This window comes from Heterodontus francisci, chromosome 16, assembly GCF_036365525.1.
Source record: "Heterodontus francisci isolate sHetFra1 chromosome 16, sHetFra1.hap1, whole genome shotgun sequence".
Classification (NCBI taxonomy): domain Eukaryota; kingdom Metazoa; phylum Chordata; class Chondrichthyes; order Heterodontiformes; family Heterodontidae; genus Heterodontus; species Heterodontus francisci.
Genome location: NC_090386.1, coordinates 89,205,625 through 89,224,253, shown reverse-complemented (window position 1 = coordinate 89,224,253; position 18,629 = coordinate 89,205,625). Strand labels below are relative to the sequence as shown.

Genomic DNA, 18,629 nt, shown 5'->3' with positions numbered 1-18,629 from the left:
AAAGGCCAACATGCTATTTGCCTTCCTAATAGCCTGCTGCACCTGCATGTTAACTTTGTGTGTTCCTTGTACGAGTACCCCCAAGTCTCTGTGAAATTCAACACTCAGCAGTTTCACACCTTTTAAAATTATTCTGCTTTTCTATTTTTATGACCAAAGTGAACAACTTCTCACTCCCTACAATATACTCCATTTGCCATCTTGTTGCCCACTCACTTCACCTCTCTATATCCTCCCTGCAGCTTACCTTTCCATAGAGCTTTGTATCATGAGCAAACTTAGATCCATTGCTCTCTGTCTCTTCATCCAAGTCATGAATATAGAGTGTAAATAGCTGAGGCCCTAGCACTAATCCTTGCGGCACCCCGCTATTCACTGCCCGCCAACTTGAAAATGTCCCATTTATGCCCACTTTCTGCTTCCTGTCTGTTTCCCAATTCTCTACCCACATTAATATATTACCCCCAACACCATGAGCCCTTATCTTGCCTATTAATCTTTTATGTGGCACTTATCGAGTGCCTTTTGAAAATCCAAGTTTACTACATCTACTGGTTCCCCTTTATCTACCCTACTAGTTACATTCTCAAAAAATTGTAATAAATTTGTAAAACAGGATCTCCCTTTAGTGAAACAATGCTGACTTGTTCTAATCATACTATGCTTTTCCAGGTGCAATGTTAAAACTTATTTAATAATAGTTTCCAGCATCTTCCCAATGACTGATGTTAGGTTAACTGGCCTGCAGTTCCCTGTTTTCTCTCTGCCCCCTTTCTTGAAAAGTGGCATAACATTTGCCGACTTCCAATCTGACAGGACCATTCCTGAATCTGAGGAATTCTGGAAAATCATAGCCAGCGTATCCACTATCTCTGCAGCTATCTCTTTTAGAACCCTAGGATGTAGGCCATCTGGTCCAGGGGACTTGTCAGATTTTAGTCCCTCAAGTTTCTCCAATACTTTTTCTCGGCTGATATCGATATCCTTAATTTCTTCACTTTTTTAGCCCCTAGGTTACTGCCTATTTCTGGTATGGAACTTGTGTCTTCGACTGTGAAGACAGACACAAAATATTTGTTCAATGCCTCCGCCATTTTCTCATTCCCCATGATGATTTCTCCTGTCTCTGCCTCTCAGGGACCCAAGTCTAGTTTAGCTACTCTCTTCCTTTTAATATACTTATAAAAGCTCTTATAAAAAACTGCAGGGTTTTTATCCAGGAGAATCAAACGAATAAACCTGCATCCAAATGTCCTTATGAGATTTTGGTAAGAAAGAACTTGCATTTATATATATATAAAGAGAGAGAGAGAGAGAGAGCTATCCATATAGAATCATTGAATATATATACATCATGTCTCAAATCAATACACAGCTAAAAAGTTACTTTTGAAGAATTTTCACTATTAGAATATAGGAAACACAACAACAAATTTGCACATAGCAAGATCCCACAAACAGCAATGAGATGAACAACATTTTATATATATATATATATATATATATATATATATATATATATATATATATATATATATATATATATATATATATATATATATATATATAAGCACCTTTAATGTAAAAAAACATCCCAAGTTGTTTCACAGGAACCTTGTAAACCAAATTTGACACCAAGTTACATAGGCAATATTAGGTCAGATGGCCAAAAGCTTGGTCAAAGAGGGAGATTTTAAGGAGCATCTTTAAAGGATGAAAAAGCAGTATAAAGTCAGAGAAGTTTAGGGAGGATATTCCAGAGCTTAGTGCCCAGGCATCTGAAATTAAAATTAGCGATATTCAAGAAATATAGAAACATAGAAACATAGAGAATAGGAGCGGGAGTAGGCCATTTGGCCCCTCGAACCTGCTCCACCATTCATTATGATCATGGCTGATCATCCAACTCAGTAACCTGTTCCCACTTTCCCCCCAGACCCTTTGATCCCTTTCACCCAAACAGCTATATCTAACTCTTTCTTGAAAACATACAATGTTTTGGCCTCAACTGCTTTCTGTGGTAGCGAATTCCACAGGCTCGCTACTCTCTAGGTGAAGAAATTTCTCCTCATCTCAGTCCTGAAAGGTTTACCCCGAATCCTTAGACTATGATCCCTTGTTCTGGACTCCCCCACCATCTGGAACATCCTTCCTGCATCTACCCTGTCAAGTCCTGTTAGAATTTTATAGGTTTCTATGAGATCCCCCCTCACTCTTCTGAACTCCAGCGAATATAATCCTAACCGACGCAATCTCTCCTCCTACGTCAGTCCCGCCATCCCAGGAATCAGTCTGGTAAACCTTCTCTGCACTCCCTCTATAGCAAGAACCTCCTTCCTCAGATAAGGCGACAAAACTGCACACAATATTCCAGGTGTGGCCTCACCAAGGCCCTGTATAATTGCAGCAAGATATCCCTGCTCCTGTACTCTAATCCTCTCGTTATGAAGACCAACATACCATTTGCCTTTTTTACCGCCTGTTGGACCTGCATGCTTACCTTCAGCAACTGGTGTACGAGAACACCTCGGTCTCATTGCATATTCCCCTCTCTCAGTTTATAGCTGTTCAGATAATAATCTGCCTTCCCGTTTTTGCTACCAAAGTAGATAACTTCACATTTATCCACATTATACTGCATCTGCCATGCATTAGCCCACTCACTCAACTTGTCCAAATCACCCTGAAGCCTCTCTGCATTCTCCTCACAACTCACCGTCCCACACAGTTTTGTGTCATCTGCAAATTTGGAGATATTACATTTTGTTCCCTCATCTAAATCATTAATATGTATTGTGAATAGCTGGGGGCCTAGCACCGATCCCTGCGGTACCCCACTAGTCACTGCCTGCCATTCGGAAAAAGATCCATTTATCCCTACTCTTTGTTTCCTGTCCACCAACCAATTTTCTATCCTGTCCACCAACCAATTTTCTATCCATCGCAATACACTACCCACAATCCCATGCGCTTTAATTTTACATGCTAATCTCTTATGTGGGACTTTGTTGAAAGCCTTCTGAAAGTCCAAATAAACCACACCCACTGGCTGTCCCTCATCAACTCTACTAGTTACATCCTCGAAGAATTCTAGTAGATTTGTCAAACATGATTTCCCTTTCGTAAATCCATGCTGACTCTGTCCGATTCTACCACTGTTCTCCAAGTGCTCTGCTATAAAATCTTTGATAATGGACTCCAGAATTTTCCCCACGATGGACATCAGGCTGACTGGTCTATAATTCCCTGTTTTCTCTCTACCTCCCTTTTTAAATAGTGGGGTTACACTGCTATGTCCAGACTGGCCAAGAGAGTGTAGGAAAATGGCGCACTGACACAGAACACAAAAGTCTGAATGTATCAAGCCTGTGTCCTCAGTACCTTGCTCAACGGCAGCGAGGCCTGGACAACGTATGTCAGCCAAGAGCGACGTCTCAATTCATTCCATCTTCGCTGCCTCCTGAGAATCCTTGGCATCAGGTGGCAGGACCGTATCTCCAACACAGAAGTCCTCGAGGCAGCCAACATCCCCAGCTTATACACCCTAGTGAGCCAGCGGCGCTTGAGATGGCTTGGCCATGTGAGCCGCATGGAAGATGGCAGGATCCCCAAGGACACATTGTACAGCGAGCTCGCCACTGGTAGCAGACCCACCGGCCATCCAAGTCTCCGCTTTAAACCCTCTGCAAGTGCGACATGAAGTCCTGTGACATTGATCACAAGTCGTGGGAGTCAGTTGCCAGCGTTCGCCAGAGCTGGCGGGCAGCCATAAAGGCAGGACTAAAGTGTGGCGAGTCGAAGAGACTTAGTAGTTGGCAGGAAAAAAGACAGAAGCGCAAGGGGACAGCCAACTGCGTAACAGCCCTGACAACCAATTTTATCTGCAGCACCTGTGGAAGAGTCTGTCACTCTAGAATTGGCCTTTATAGCCACTCCAGGCGCTGCTTCACAAACCACTGACCACCTCCAGGCGCTTACCCATTGTCTCCCATGACAAGGAGGCCAAAGAAGAGAAGATGATTAGCTACCCTCCAATCTGTAGGAACTGTTCCAGAGTCTATAGAATTTTGGAAGATGACCACCAATGCATCCATTATTTCTAGGGCCACTTCCTTAAGTACGCTAGGATGTAGATTATCAGGCCCTGGGGATTTATCGGCCTTCAATCCCATCAATTTCCCCAACACCATTTCTCTACTAATACTGATTTCCTTCAGTTCCTCCCTCTCACTAAACCCTGTGTTCCCCAACATTTCTGGTATGATATTTGTGTCCTCCCAGAACCAAAGTATGCATTTAGTTGGTCAGCCATTTATTTGTTCCCCATAATAAATTCCCCTGTTTCTGACTGTAAGGGATCTACAATTGTCTTCACCAATCTTTTTCTCTTCACATACCTATAGAAATTTTTACAGTTAGTTTTTATGTTCCCCGCTTACTCTCGTACTCTATTTTCCCATTCTTAATCAATCCCTTGGTCCTCCTTTGCTGAATTCTAAACTGCTCCCAATCCTCAGGTCTGTTGCTTTTTTCTGGCAAATTTATATGCCTCTTCCTTGGATCTAATGCAATCTCTAATTTCCCTTGTAAGCCATGGTTTGGCTACCTTTCCTGTTTTACTTTTGCGCCAGACAGGAATAAACAATTGTTGCAGTTCATCCATGCGCTCTTTGAATGTTTGCCATTGCCTATCCACCGTCATCCCTTTAAGTAACGTTTCCCAATCCGTCATAGCCAACTCATGCCTCATACCTTTGTAGTTTCCTTTATTAAGATTCAGGACCCTAGTCTCAGAATCAACTACATCACTCTCCATCTTGATGAAGAATTCTACCATATTATGGCGCTCATCCCCAAGGAGTCTCACACAACTAGATTGTCAATTATTACTCTCTCATTACACAATACCCAGTCTAGGATGGCCTGTTCTCTAGTTGGTTCCTCAACGTATTGGTCCAGAAAACGATCCCATACACACTGCCTGAATTCCTCCCCTACGGTATTGTGACTAATTTGATTTGCCCACTCTTTTTGCAGATTAAAGTCGCCCATAATTACAGATGTTCCTTTATCGCATGCATCTCGAATTTCCTGTTTAATGCCATTCCCAGCATCACCACTACAGTTTGGGGGTCTATATACAACCCCCACTAACATTTTTTGCCCCTTAATGTTTCTCAGCTCTACCCATACAGATTCCACATCATCAGAGCTAATATCCTTCCTCACTATTGCGTTAATTTCCTCTTTAATCAGCAATGCAACTCCACCGCCTTTTACTTTTTGTCTGTCCTTCCTAAATACTGAATATCCCTGGATGTTCATTTCCCATCCCTGGTCACCTTGCAGCCACGTCACTGTAATCCCAACTATATCATACCTGTTTACATATATTTGCGCGATTAATTCATCTACTTTATTGTGAATGCGCGTTAAGGCACAAAGCCTTAAGGCTTGTCTTTTTAACATTACTTGTCCCCTTCCCACTAATTTTCTCTGTGGCCCTGTTTGATTCTGGCCCTTGATTTCTCTGCCTATCACTTTTCTTATTCCCCTTACTGTCTAGAAGAGGCTAGAATTAGATGAGTGCAGGTATCTCCAATGGTTGTAGGGCTGAAGGAGGTTACAGACACAGGGTGGGGCAAGGCCATGGAGGAACTTGAAAACAAGGATGACAATTTTAAAAATCAAGGCATGGTTTGACTGGGAGCTAATGTAAGTCAGCGAGCATAGGAGTGAAGTGAAACTGGTTCAAGTAAGTTGTTGTAGTATTGATTTATATACATGTAAATGAGATAGAGATTTTTCAGAAAACAGCATTTTGCAATATGCTATATATGTAATTGGAAAAATGGCCTGTAATAAGTGCAGCATGTTTGGGAGGAAAAAGTTAGCTTTGGATCAACATTACCATAGCTCTCCGCCACAGGATTTAGTGTCATTTTTGGGTCTGTTGCTGACTACTTGCTAGAGATTGACTGATGTGATTAGTTAACATCTCCATCATTATTACCGTTGTATTGTGTGACTATCAGGATGGGGGAATGTGAACTCGATGGATCTGCGTCTTTCTTCATCTAGCAGTTACTACAATAAAGTGCTCCTTTCTTATACTTACAACTGCAGCATCCCTGCACTGCAGCTGTGTGTGTGTATATGGTCTATTGGTCAGGTAGACCTCAAGGTGAACAACACCTCTTCGGTGTCAGCTTCATGGTGAAGAAGACCACTGCCACTAAACTTTCATGCCTACCAATCGGCCTTTCCGAATGCATCATGTCCCTGCACCTGCCCCTCCAAGACCAGCAGCATGCAACCTTCATCAGCGTCTTGCTCCAATCCTGAAGGCTAACCCAGTTGACAAAGGTAACTTCCAGACAGATCTCCATGAACTCATCCAGAATGCCCCTCCCAAGGACAAAATTGTCATCTTTGGTGATTTCAATGCCAGAATGGGCTATGACAGCCTGGCATGAAAGGGAGTGCTCGGAAACCATGGAGTTGGAAACTGTAATGAAAACGGACGTTTATTCTTGGAACTCTGTGCAGAAAAGCAGTTGTCCATAACCAACACCTTCTTTCAGCAAAAAAGATCGCTTCAAGACCATATGGAGGCATCCCCACTCTAAACATTGACACCTGATAGATTACATCTTGGTGTGCCAATGTGACCTAAAGGACGTCCTGCATACTACAGTCATGCCCAGTGCTGACTGTTGTACAGCCCACTGGCTCGTTCACTCAAAGCTGACTCTCCACGTCAAGCCTAAGCCCACGAACAGGCCTAGAGACAACCCATCAAAGAAATTTCGAGTCAGCAACCTGTAAACTTCATCTTGCAAAAATAGATATCAAGCAACCTTCGAGACTGGACTAGAACATCCTGATCTCACTGCTGATTCCACTCCAGAAGAACTCTGGGAACACATCAATGCTGTAGTACTGGATACTTCCAACGAGGTCATCAGACCCAGCACCAAGAAGAATAGAGACTGGTTTGATGAAAATGACAAGGAAATTCAAGATCTGCTAAAAATAAAAAGGTCAGCTCATCAGGCTCACCTGGATTAGCTGGCCAGCCAAGAGAAAAAGACAGCCTATCATCAAGCATGCAGCACCCTTCAATGTAAACTGAAGAACATCCAAAATGACTGGTGGATCGCACTTGCGGAAAAAACTAAACTGTACGCTGATACTGGTGACATAACAAGTTTCTATGAAGCACTAAAAATCTGTCTATGGACCAGCACATCAAACCAAAAACCCTCTGAGGATCGCTGATGGCAAGACCCTACACACGGACAAGGAGTCAGTCCTGGATCGCTGGTCAAAGCACTTTGAAACTCTCTTCAGCACCAAGTGCACAGTGCATGATACTGCCATCAATCGTATCCAGCAACAGCCTGTCAAAGAAGAACTGGATGAGAGCCCAATTCTGGAGGAAACTGTGACCGCCATCAACCAGATGAAGAACAACAAAGCCCCCGGAGTCGATGGAATTCCACTTGAAGCCTTGAAGCATGGTGGCCCTGCCCTATACACCAAGCTCCATGATTTTTTCATGGCCTGCAGGATTCCACGGGATCTTCGTGATGCCATTATCATCACCTTGTACAAAAACAAAGGAGAAAAATCAGACTGCTCCAACTACCGTGGGATCACCCTCCTTTCTTTTGCTGGGAAGATCCTGGCTAGACTATTTCTGAACAGGCTTGTGCCTACCATTGCGGAAGAAAACGTCCCAGAGAGTCAGTGTGGTTTCAGAGCAGACAGAGGCACCACAGACATGGTATTTGCAGTCAGACAATTTACAAGAAAAGTGTTGTGAGCAAAACAAAGGCCTGTACATCACTTTCGTAGACCTGACCAAGGCATTCAACACTGTGAGCAGAAATGGACTTTGGAAAACTCCTGAGAAATTTGGATGCCCACCCAGGTTCCTGGCACGGTGAAGCAATTTCATGAAAATCAGTACGGACAACTCAAGCAAAACAGTGACCCTTCTGTATCTCCAATGGCGTGAGGCAGGCTGTGTGCTGGCCCTGATCCTATTCACCATCTTTTTCAGCTGCAGCAGGCAACAGAAGACCTTAAGGAGGGAGTTTACGTATGCTTCCGGACTGATGGAAGCCTTTTCAGCCTCTGGCATCTTCAGGCTCACACAAAGACACAAGAAAAACTCATCCATGAACTTCTTTTCGCCGATGACTCTGCTCTCCTGACCCACTGTGAGTCAGACTTGCAACGTATAGCAACACATTTTTCCGAAGCGGTACAGCTCTTCCGACTAAAAATCAGTTTAAAGAAAACTGAAGTTTTGCATCAGCCTGCACCCCAAGAAGAATGTAGACGACCAAGCATAGTCATTGAGGGAACCAAGCTGAATGCTGTCAAGCAATTTACTTATTTGGGGAGTGACGCCACCATAGTTAAGAAAGTGGACAATAGGCTTTCAAAAGCAAACAGTACATTCGGCAGACTCTGCAAACGTGTGTGAAGCAACCACCGCCTCAGAGCACAGACCAAACTCAAAGTGTACGAAGCCGTAGTCCTCACCACTCTTCCGTATGGAGCCAAGTCAAGGGTCCTATACCGTCGTCATGTATGCCTTCTTCCATTAGCATTGCCTCCGCAGCATCATCAAGATCTGCTGGCTCCACCACATCACAAACATGGAGGTCCTGGAAACAGCCAACATCACCAGCATCGAGGCCATCCTCCTGCAAAGCCAACTACATTGGGCGGGTCACATTGCCCGGATGGACGACAGTCGCCTGCCCAAGATCGTGTTGTATGGAGAGCTGACCATGGGTAAAAGGAACAGAGGGGCCCCATACAAACGTTTCAGGGACTCCCTGAGGAAGTCCTTCTCTATGTGCCACATTGACCATCACCTGTGGGAAGTGCAGGCCATAGATTGTGATGCCTGGAGATGTTACATCAGGAGGACTACAGACACCTTTGAGATTGAGCGAAGAACCAGCATGAAAGAGAAATGGAGGAGAAGGATCGATCCATTTGCCCCCAGCAGTGACTACACCTTCACTTGTACACACTGTGGGAGAATGGATGGGCCTGACTAGCCACCAGCAGGCCTGCAACCAATGAGTACAACCTTCCCAAAATCTTAATTCGCAAAGAGATGCCAAGAGAGTGTGTATGGGTGTGTGTGGGTGCTGGTCTTATTTTGGAATGTACTGAAATAGTGTGACTAAGCTTCAACTGGTATTTTAAAGACTTGAAGTCAAACACAGCAGGATGAATTGAGTCAAATCGCCCGAGTGGCAATTCTGTTCCACTTGAATTGGAAGGGAGAATATTGGCAGATTATTCAGCTGCGTCTTAGACAAGCTAAACAGCTCTTCAGCCAACGCCCACATACATACATTATACAACAGAGATCAATGAGCCAGAAGAACCTGAGCTGATTTTCACTCTATCGAGCTCAGATGTACAGAAGTCAATCACAGTGCTTCAGTTGATACAATCAGCTGATTCATTTGAGCCCAGGGTTTGAACCACTGACCTTCTGGGCTGAAGCTTAGAAGCAGTGTCCATATGCACTGGCCAATTTTCTTGGGTGGTGCAGAGGGAAGAACTCTAATGCATCCTTAACCATCCAATACTTACATTTACTTTGAAATCTTCTGCATGCAAAGGTGTCGATGGGATTGCTGCGGCCAACTCTTCACACAGGAGCTCGATCTCGTGCTGAAAGGAAAAGCAGATTGTGACAGTTTGTCCTAAAATTGGTTTTATACAAAAATAAACCTGCCTTACAATAAAACATCTGTCACAATGTGTTGATAATAAAAAATTAACAATGCAAAAGTCAAGTTGTAAACGTTTTTTCAGGGTTTCCTTAATAGATTAGCAAACTGATCCATGGAGTACCTGAGCCATATAACAACATCCTACACTTAACATAGCACAATGTCACAGAAGTGTTAATAGGCAAGCTTTGACACCGAGCTACATAAGAAGATATTGGGACAGATGACCAAAAACTTGGTCAAAGAGGTAGGTTTTAAGAAGCATGTTAAAGGAGGAGAGAGATACAACAAGGCAGAGAGTTTTAGGGAGGGAGAGCACTACGAGAACAGCGTGGAAGGTCAAAGAGCACAGTGGGGATAAAACAGCGGTGGGGATATATATATATACATATATATACACTTAGAGAGAAAGAGCACTGAAAGGGGAAACCAAGAAAAAAAAATAAAGGAGTAACATCACAGGAAAGTAAGTCAGTGATTGGCTGGTGAGTATTTCTCTTTTTCTTTCTCTAGTCTGGGGCATTTTATTTTCAAATTAGGAGCCGGAAAATTAATAAACAGTGACTAACTTAATAAGAGTAGTAGCACAGAGCACATCTAGAAGTATTAATTAAAATTAATAGTTTAAACAAGGTACCAAATAGATTCCTGCGCCATGTGGGAACTCCATGTCTTGGGTGATCACATGTGTAGGAAGTGTCTCCAGCTGCTTCAACTTGAGCGCAGAATTTCCGAGCTTGAGGGGCAGCTGGAGTCACTGCGGAGCATCAGGGAGCAGGAGGGTTTCCTGGATCATACTTTCCAGGAGGTGGTCACCCCACAGGCAATAAGAGTTCTGGATACGATGTGGGTCTGGAAGACTAGGAAGAGACAGGAGGTGCAGGGGTCTTCAGGGTGTGTGCCACTGGAGACTGCTGAGAGTAACCATACCCTGAAGGAGTGCAGTCCAGACTATGGCACCAATGAGCAAGGGACTGTACAGGAGGGAGCAGCAAAGTATAGAAATGCAATTGTTATAGGTGATTCTGTAGTCAGGGGGACAGACAGGCATTTCTTAACCACCATTGTGAGTCCCGCATGGTGTATTGCCTCCCTGGTGCCAGGGTAAAGGATATAACAGAAAGGGTGCAGAATATCTTGCAGGGGGAAGGGAGCGTGTCAGAAGTTGTGGTACATATTGGTACCAGCGACATAGCAAAGGCAGGTATTGAGGTCATACAGTCAAATTTTCAGGAGCTAGTGAGGAAGTTAAAGAGTAGGACCTCAAAGGTAGTAATCTCTGGATTACTTCCTTTGCTATGCACTAGAGAGAGTAGAAATAGGAAGATAAGGAGGATCAATGGGTGTCTTGAAGCAAGGTGCAGGAGGGAGAGCTTCAGATTCTTCATGCAGTGGGATTAGTTCTGGGGCAGAAGGCACCTATTCAAAAGGAATGGGCTGCACTGTGTAGTTAGGGAGGGTTTAAACTAAATTGGCAGGGGGATAGACACCAGTATATAGAAGTAGAAAAGAGAAATAAGGTGTATAATCTGAGAGGGTTGGACAGTACTGGAGAAGGAAGCAGTTCCATATTAGGTAGGAGTAGACTGAGAAGGGCGACGAGGAATGCAAAAACAGGATTTTAATGCAGATATGTAAATGCACAAAGTGTAGTGAATAAGGTTGGTGAGCTACAAGCACAAATAGCAATAAGGGAATATGATGTAGTGACAATAATGGACACGTGGCTTAAAAATTGTGAGGACTCGGCGCTTAATATACAAGGATATAAAGTGTTCAGAAAAGATAAAGAAGGGAAAAATGGAGGTGGGGTGACTACTATAGTGTTGAAACGAGGAGATGTCCTTGAGGGGGCAAGGACAGAATCCATTTGGTTGGTGTTGAGAAGCAAAAAGGGTATAATTATGCTCCTAGTGGTATTATAGAGGCCTCCAAATAGTGAGGGAGAGAAAGAGAGAGAGAGAGGAGCAAATTTGCAGGGAAATCACAAAGATGTGCAAGAACTAAAGAGTGATCATAGTGGGGGACTTTAATTACCCAAATATCAATTGGGATAATTTTAGAGTAAAGGGAAAGGACGGGGAAGAATTTCTGGATTGTGTTCAGGAGAACTTCCTTGATCAGTATGTTCTCAGCCCAACTAGAAAAGGGGCATTGCTGGATCTGGTGCTGGGAAATGAGGAGGGCCAAGTGGACCAAGTATCTGTGGGGGAGCATTTGGGTTAAGAGTAATCATCTTATCATAAGGTTTAGAATCATAATGCAGAAAAGAAATGAATGATATGAGGTAGAATGACTAGATTGGAAGAGGGCTAATTTCAGTGTGATGAGAAGGGATCTAGTCAGGATAAAATGGAGTCAAAGACTGACAGGCAAAACTGTAGAGGAACAATGGATTATCTTTCAGGAAGAGATGCTTCAGGTACAAGTTAGGAACATTCCAACAAGCACAAATGGTAGGGAAACCAAAAACAAGGCTCTTTGGAGGATGAGGGAGATAGAGATTATGTTGAAACAAAAAAGACATTGTCTGGTGCATGCCAGGTGAATTCTTCAAGTGAAAACTAGGCCAAATAGGTTGAGAGGGGAGGTGAAGAGGAAAATAAAACTGGCAAAGAGAGAATATGAGAATAAAATGCCATTCAACATAAAAGGGAACCCAAAGATCTTCCACCGGCATGGAAGTGAGTAGTAAGAGGAGGAGTGGGGCCTATTAGGGACAAGCGGGTAATATATGCTTAGAAGCACAGGGCAAGGCTAGACAGCTTAATGAGTACTTTGCATCAGTGCTTACTAAGGAAGAGGAATCTGACAAAATATCGGCAGAAGCGGAGAGAGTAGAGGAAATGGATGGGGTAATATTGGCTCAAGGACAGAAACCAGCAAGTCATGGTAAATGGTTGCTTTTCAGGCTGGAGGATGATAGACAGTGGTGTTCCCCAAGTGTCAGTGCTAGGACCACTGCCTTTTTTGCTATATATAAATGACTTGGATCTTGGAATACAGAATAATACTTCAAAATTTGCCGATGATACTGTTATGAACACTGGACTTTGTAACATGATTATGTTTTAAAAATCGTGATTTAAGGTGAAGTCCAGAAGGTCAGGTGTCCTCACATCCACTCTGCTAAAGGACAAGACAGAAATCTTGGTTTTCAGGACAACAGAGAACACAGATCAAAGAATTTTTATGTAAAAACAGAGACCGCAGGGGTAACCCCTGAAGAACAATGGGTTTCACCCTCCCAGACCTTCGGATCGTAAACAAGGAGTCAGTATCTCCTGTACACGGGGGAATTGAAACCCTGGAAAAGACCAAGAGGAAACTCAATAGAGATCTTTAAAATGATGGAGGCGTTCAATAGGGTGGATATGGAGAAACAACTTCCAATTGTGGATCAGTCCAAAACGGGGCGGTGGGGGGGGGGGGGCATAAGTATAAAATAGCCACTAACAGATTAAGTAAAGAATTTAGTAGACTTTCCTTGCACAGGGAGTGAGGAGAATGTGAAACTTGCTGCCACATGGTGGTTGAAGCTGATTGCAATAAAGCATTTAAAAGGAAGGAGGGAATAAAGTAATTTTGTCAACTTGGGTTTGACCTATTCCTGAAGATTTGATCATGTAATATTTGATCACATGGCATTCAACTATATGATACCACTCATGGGATGCTTGCTCGCATGACATTTGATCATGTGACATTGCCCACTATTTACAAATGTCATTGCATTTACATTAGTTGAGTATCTCAGTAACACCAAGCCCTGAATAAAATAATTGATGTTTTGTTTCATAGTGAAATGAATAACATAATTTATAAATAAAGAACAGAAAAGAATAGAAAGATTGAAGTAATATATAAATAAAAACTATCATGTGTACAAGGATGTTTCCCCTGAGTTGCCAGCTGCAGATATCGGGAGACCAACCTTCCATTTTGCTAACTCCCGCCCAGGTGGGAGAGTTGGGAACCCCAGAATACCGGGGTCAGAGTGGGTGAGGTCATCACAGTGGAGGGAGACACGTGTGGAGTATAAACATCAGCATAGACCAGTTGGATCAAACAACTTGTTTCTGTGTTGTAAATACTGTATCATTCTATGTAATACTTACCTCTTGAATTGCATTTGCTGCTTTACGCCGAGTATGCCCGATGTATTTGTACAGCTTGCGACAAATGATTTTGTTCAGGATTTCCTGTGCGCGTTTCAAGTCAGGGTTAGATGAATCCAGGATCTGTTGAAAGATATTGTCTGGAAAAACAACCATGAAGCTCTGGTCAGCTAAAACTATAGGCCGTGAAATTGGGCTTCATATTGCCACTGGTGCAAGTACTACATTAGAACATAAGAAATTGGAGCAGGAGTAGACCATTTGGCCCCTCAAGCCTGCTCTGCCATTCAATATGATCATGGCTGATCTGATTGTGGCCTCAACTCCACTTTCCTGCCTGACCGCCACCACCACCAACCACCGCCCCCCCCGCACCCCCACCACCCTCACCACCCATAATCCTTGACTCCCTTGTCAAGCAAGAATTGGTCTAACTCAGCTTTGAATATGTTCAATGACCCAGCCTCCACCACTTTCTTGGGGAGAGAATTCCAAACACTAACGACCCTCTGAGAGAAAAAATTCCTCCTTATCTCTGCCTTAAATGGGAGTCCCCTTATTTTGAAACTGTGCCCCCTAGATCCAGATTCCCCAGTGAGTGGAAATATCCTCACAGCAACTACCCTGTCAACACCCTCAGAATCTTGTATGTCTCAATAAGATCACCTCTCATTCTACAAAAATAATTTAGGGAGCTAGGCAGCAGATTAAAAAGTAGGATCTCAAAGGTTGTAATCTCTGGGTTTCTTCCGGTGCCACAGGCTCGTGAGTGTATGAATAGGAGGTTAGAGCAGATGAATGCATGGTTGGGGAGATGGTGCAGGAGGGAGGGCTTTAGATTCTTGGATCACTGGGCCTGTTTCTGGCGAAGGTGGGATCTGTATAAGATGGATGGGTTGCATCAGAACCAGAACGGGACCAGCATCCTTGCTTGGAGGTTTGCTCGTGCTGTTGGGGAGGGGGAGGTGGGGGGTTAAACTAATTTGGCAGGGGGGTGGGATACAGAGTGGAGGTACAGTAGGGGGTGATGTACAATCAAAAATGTGAATCTAAGTCAGTCTGGAGGACAGAGTAAATGTAGACCTGTTAAGGCTCAGGCAAATAATGCAAGGCTGGATTGTATCTATTTTAATGCAAGGAGTATTACCAGTAAGCAGATGAATTTAGGATGTTTATTAACACATGGGAATATGATATTATTGCTATTACTGAGACATAGTTGAGGGAAGGGCAGGACTGGCAGTTTAATATCCCAGGGTATTGAATCTTCAGACGTGATAGGGGAGGGGGTAAAAGTGGAGGTGGCATTGCACTGTTGATTAAAGAGACAATTACTGCAGTAAGGAGGGATGATATCTTAGAAGGTTCCTCTAATGAGGCAATATGGGTAGAACTTAAAACAAAAAGGGGGCTATCACTTGGCTGGGAGTGTACTACAGGCCTCCAAACAGTCAGGCAGTGGTAGAGGAGCAGATAGGTAAGCAAATCCCAGAGAAGTGCAATAATAATAGGGTAATAATAGTAGGGGATTTCAACTTCTCCTATATTAGAGGGGATAGTATTAGTGCAAAAAGCTTAAAGGGGGCGAAAAATTGCATTCAGGAGAGCTTTTTGAGCCAGAGTCTGACAAGAGGAGGGGTGTTACTGGACTTAATCCTAGGGAATGAAGCCAGACAAGTGGTAGAAGTGGCATTTTGGGGATAGTGACCATAACTCTGTAAAATTTAAGGTTGTTATGGAAAAGGACATAGAGGGACTGGAAATAAGTACTGAATTGGGGGAAGGCAAATTCAGCAAATTGGATTCAAAATTGGCTTAGTGGAAGGAAGCAGAGTGTGATGGTAGAGGGTTGTTTTGTGAATGGAGGCCTGTGACCAATGGGGTACCGCAGGGATCAGTGCTGGGACCCTTACTGTTTTTCGTGTACATTAATGATTTAGACGTGAATATAGGAAGTATGATCAGTAAGTTCGCAGACGACACGAAAATTGGTGGTGTCGTAAATAGAGAGGAGGAAAGCCTTAGACTACAGGACGATATAGATGGGCTGGTAAGATGGGTGGAGCAGTGCCAAATGGAGTTTAATCCTGAGAAGTGTGAGGTGATGCACTTTGAGAGGTCTCACAAGACAAGGGAATATACAATGGATTGTAGGACCCTAGGGAGTACAGAGGATCAGAGGGACCTTGGGGTGCTTGTCCATAGATCATTGAAGGCAGCAGCACAGGTAGATAAGGTGGTTAGAAAGGCATACGGGATACTTGCCTTTATTAGCCGAGGCATAGAATATAAGAGCAGGGAGGTTATGATGGAGCTGTATAAAATGCTGGTTAGGCCACAGCTGGAGTACTGTGTACAGTTCTGGTCACCAGACTATAGGAAGGATGTGATTGCAGAGGAGATTCACTAGGATGTTGCCTGGGCTGGAGCATTGCAGTTATGAAGACGGGGTTGTTTTCCTTGGAGTGGAGAAGGCTGAGGGGAGACCTGATTGAGGTATACAAAATTATGAGGGGCATTGATAGAATAGATAGGAAGAAACTTTTTCCCTTAGCGGAGAGGGGCATAGATTTAAAGTAAGGGGCAGGAGGTTTAGAGGGGTGTTGAGGAAGACTTTTTTCACCCAGAGGGTGGTTGGAATCTGGAACACACTACCTGAAGAGGTGGTAGAGGCAGGAACACTCACGACGTTCAAGAAGTATTTAGATGAGCACTTGAAACGCCATAACATGCAAGGCTACGGACCAAGGGCAGGGAAAGGGGATTAGTTAGGATGGGTGCTTGATGGTCGGCGCAGGCACGTTGGGCCGAAGGGCCTGTTTCTGTGCTGTAAAACTGTATGACTATGAAACACCAATGATAATAGGTCCAACCTGCTCAACCTTTCCTCATAAGAAAAATCCCTCATCCCAGGAATCAACCTAGTGAACCTTTTCTGAACTGCTTCCAATGCAAGTTTATCCCTCCTTAAGTTAGGAGATCAAAACTCTATGTGTGGTCTCACCAGTGCCCTGCACATTTGTAGGAAGACTTCCCTATTTATATACTCCACCTCCTTTGCAATAAAGGCCAACATTGCATTTGCCTTCCTATTTACTTGCTGTACCTGCATGCTGACTTTTTATGAGTCATATATAAGGACACCCAAATCCCTCTGTACCACAGCATTCTGAACTCTCTCCATTTAAATAATATTCTGCGTTTCTATTCTTCCTGCCAAAGTGGACAACCTCACAATTTTCCACATTATATTCCATCTGCCAACTTTTTGCCCATTCACTTACCCTATCTATATCCCTTTGCAGACTCTTTGGCTGAATTTTAAGAGCCCGCACCAATCTTGACAGCGAGCTCAAAAATGGCCGCCCGCCCACCAAAGCGCCACTGCGCTCTCCCTGTGCGGCGGCTCATTTAACTAGCCGTGGCGGCCCATCCCCCCAATCACTTGGAGGGGGCAAGCTGTCCGTCCCCGGCAATGGTGTCAGCTGCCTGTGCACAGGTGCTGGCGCCGTTTTTAAAGGGCAGCCAGCTCTGCTAGCTCATTTAAATTTTTAAAGAAATATTCCCCCAAAATAAACTTCTCATGCCCCTTTCCTACCCCCAAAAACAATGACATTAACTATTTGTCCTCTCCCCCGCCCCACCCCCCCCACCAAAACACTTACCTTTTAGATGTGACCTTCCCCCCCCCCCCGCCTCCACCCCAGACTGCACAAAGTTTGAAGTTCACCCCTTCGCACCATCCCCTATACCCATTATGTTTGTTTGACCCCATCTCTGCAACCCCACCCCCCTACCCCCAGCACTGAAAATATTAACTCCCCTCCCCTCCCCACCAGTGTCATACTGCCTTTCCCCAGTCGGGGAATTGAAGGTGCAGGAGCGCCGGTCGCCCTGCCGAAGATCGCGGTGGGCCTGCAAGGTTGCAGGTAACTCCATTTAAATGTATTTGTTTTATTAATTTGATTATTTAAATTCAGGTCCCGTCGCTCAGCAGCGGGGTTGGGGGGGCGGCGGCGGGGGACGGCCACTGAGCCTCACCACTGCCGGGTATCGGGCCGGACCCTCCCAGCATCAAGGTCTGTGGCGGGCCTCTTCTGGACCCATCTTCAGGCTCCCCCAGTCACGGAACACGACGTCAAGAACTTGGTAAAATCGGCCCTTTGTATCCTCCTCACAGCTGGTTTCCTATCTATCTATAATTGTGGGGAGAAAAAGCAAGGAAGCTGTGCTCAACCTTTATAAATCACCAATCAGGCCTCAGCTGGAGTATTGTGCCCAATTCTGGGAACCACACTTTAGGAAGGAAGTCAAGGCCTTGGAGAGGGGATTTACAAGAATGGAAATACAGATGAAAGTCTTCAGTTATGTGGAAAGACTGGAGAAGCTGAGATTTTTCTCCTTACAGCAGAGAAGATTAAGAGGGGATATGATTGATGCATTCAAAATTGTCAAGGGTTTTGATAGAGCAAATGAGGAGAAACTGTTTACACTGGCAGGCGGTTCAGTAACCAGAAGAGACAGATTTATGTTAATTGGAAAAACAAACAGATGGAGATAAGAATATTTTTTTACACACAGCAGGTTATGATGATCTGGAATGCATTTCCTGAAAGAGTGGTGGAACTAGAATTAATAGTAACTTTCAAAAGGGAACAGAACATTTCCTTGGAAAAGAAAAATGTGCAGGGCTACGGGGAAAGAGCAGGGGAGTGGGACTAATTGGATAGATCTTTCA

The 18,629-nt window shown here is 44.1% G+C and overlaps 1 protein-coding gene across 1 annotated transcript in view; it reads right to left on the bottom strand.

Moving 5' to 3' along the window:
• Positions 1-8,552: 8,552 nt before the first annotated feature.
• The window catches only part of LOC137378320 (deoxynucleoside triphosphate triphosphohydrolase SAMHD1-like), a 63,608-nt gene continuing 53,531 nt past the window's right edge, over positions 8,553-18,629 (bottom strand). The window contains exons 14-16 of the mRNA XM_068048580.1: positions 13,892-14,031; positions 9,631-9,711; positions 8,553-8,732 (exon numbers count right to left, since the gene is read on the bottom strand). Of these exons, the coding sequence (XP_067904681.1) occupies positions 8,553-8,732; positions 9,631-9,711; positions 13,892-14,031 (401 nt within the window). The remainder of the gene's footprint in view (positions 8,733-9,630; positions 9,712-13,891; positions 14,032-18,629) is intronic.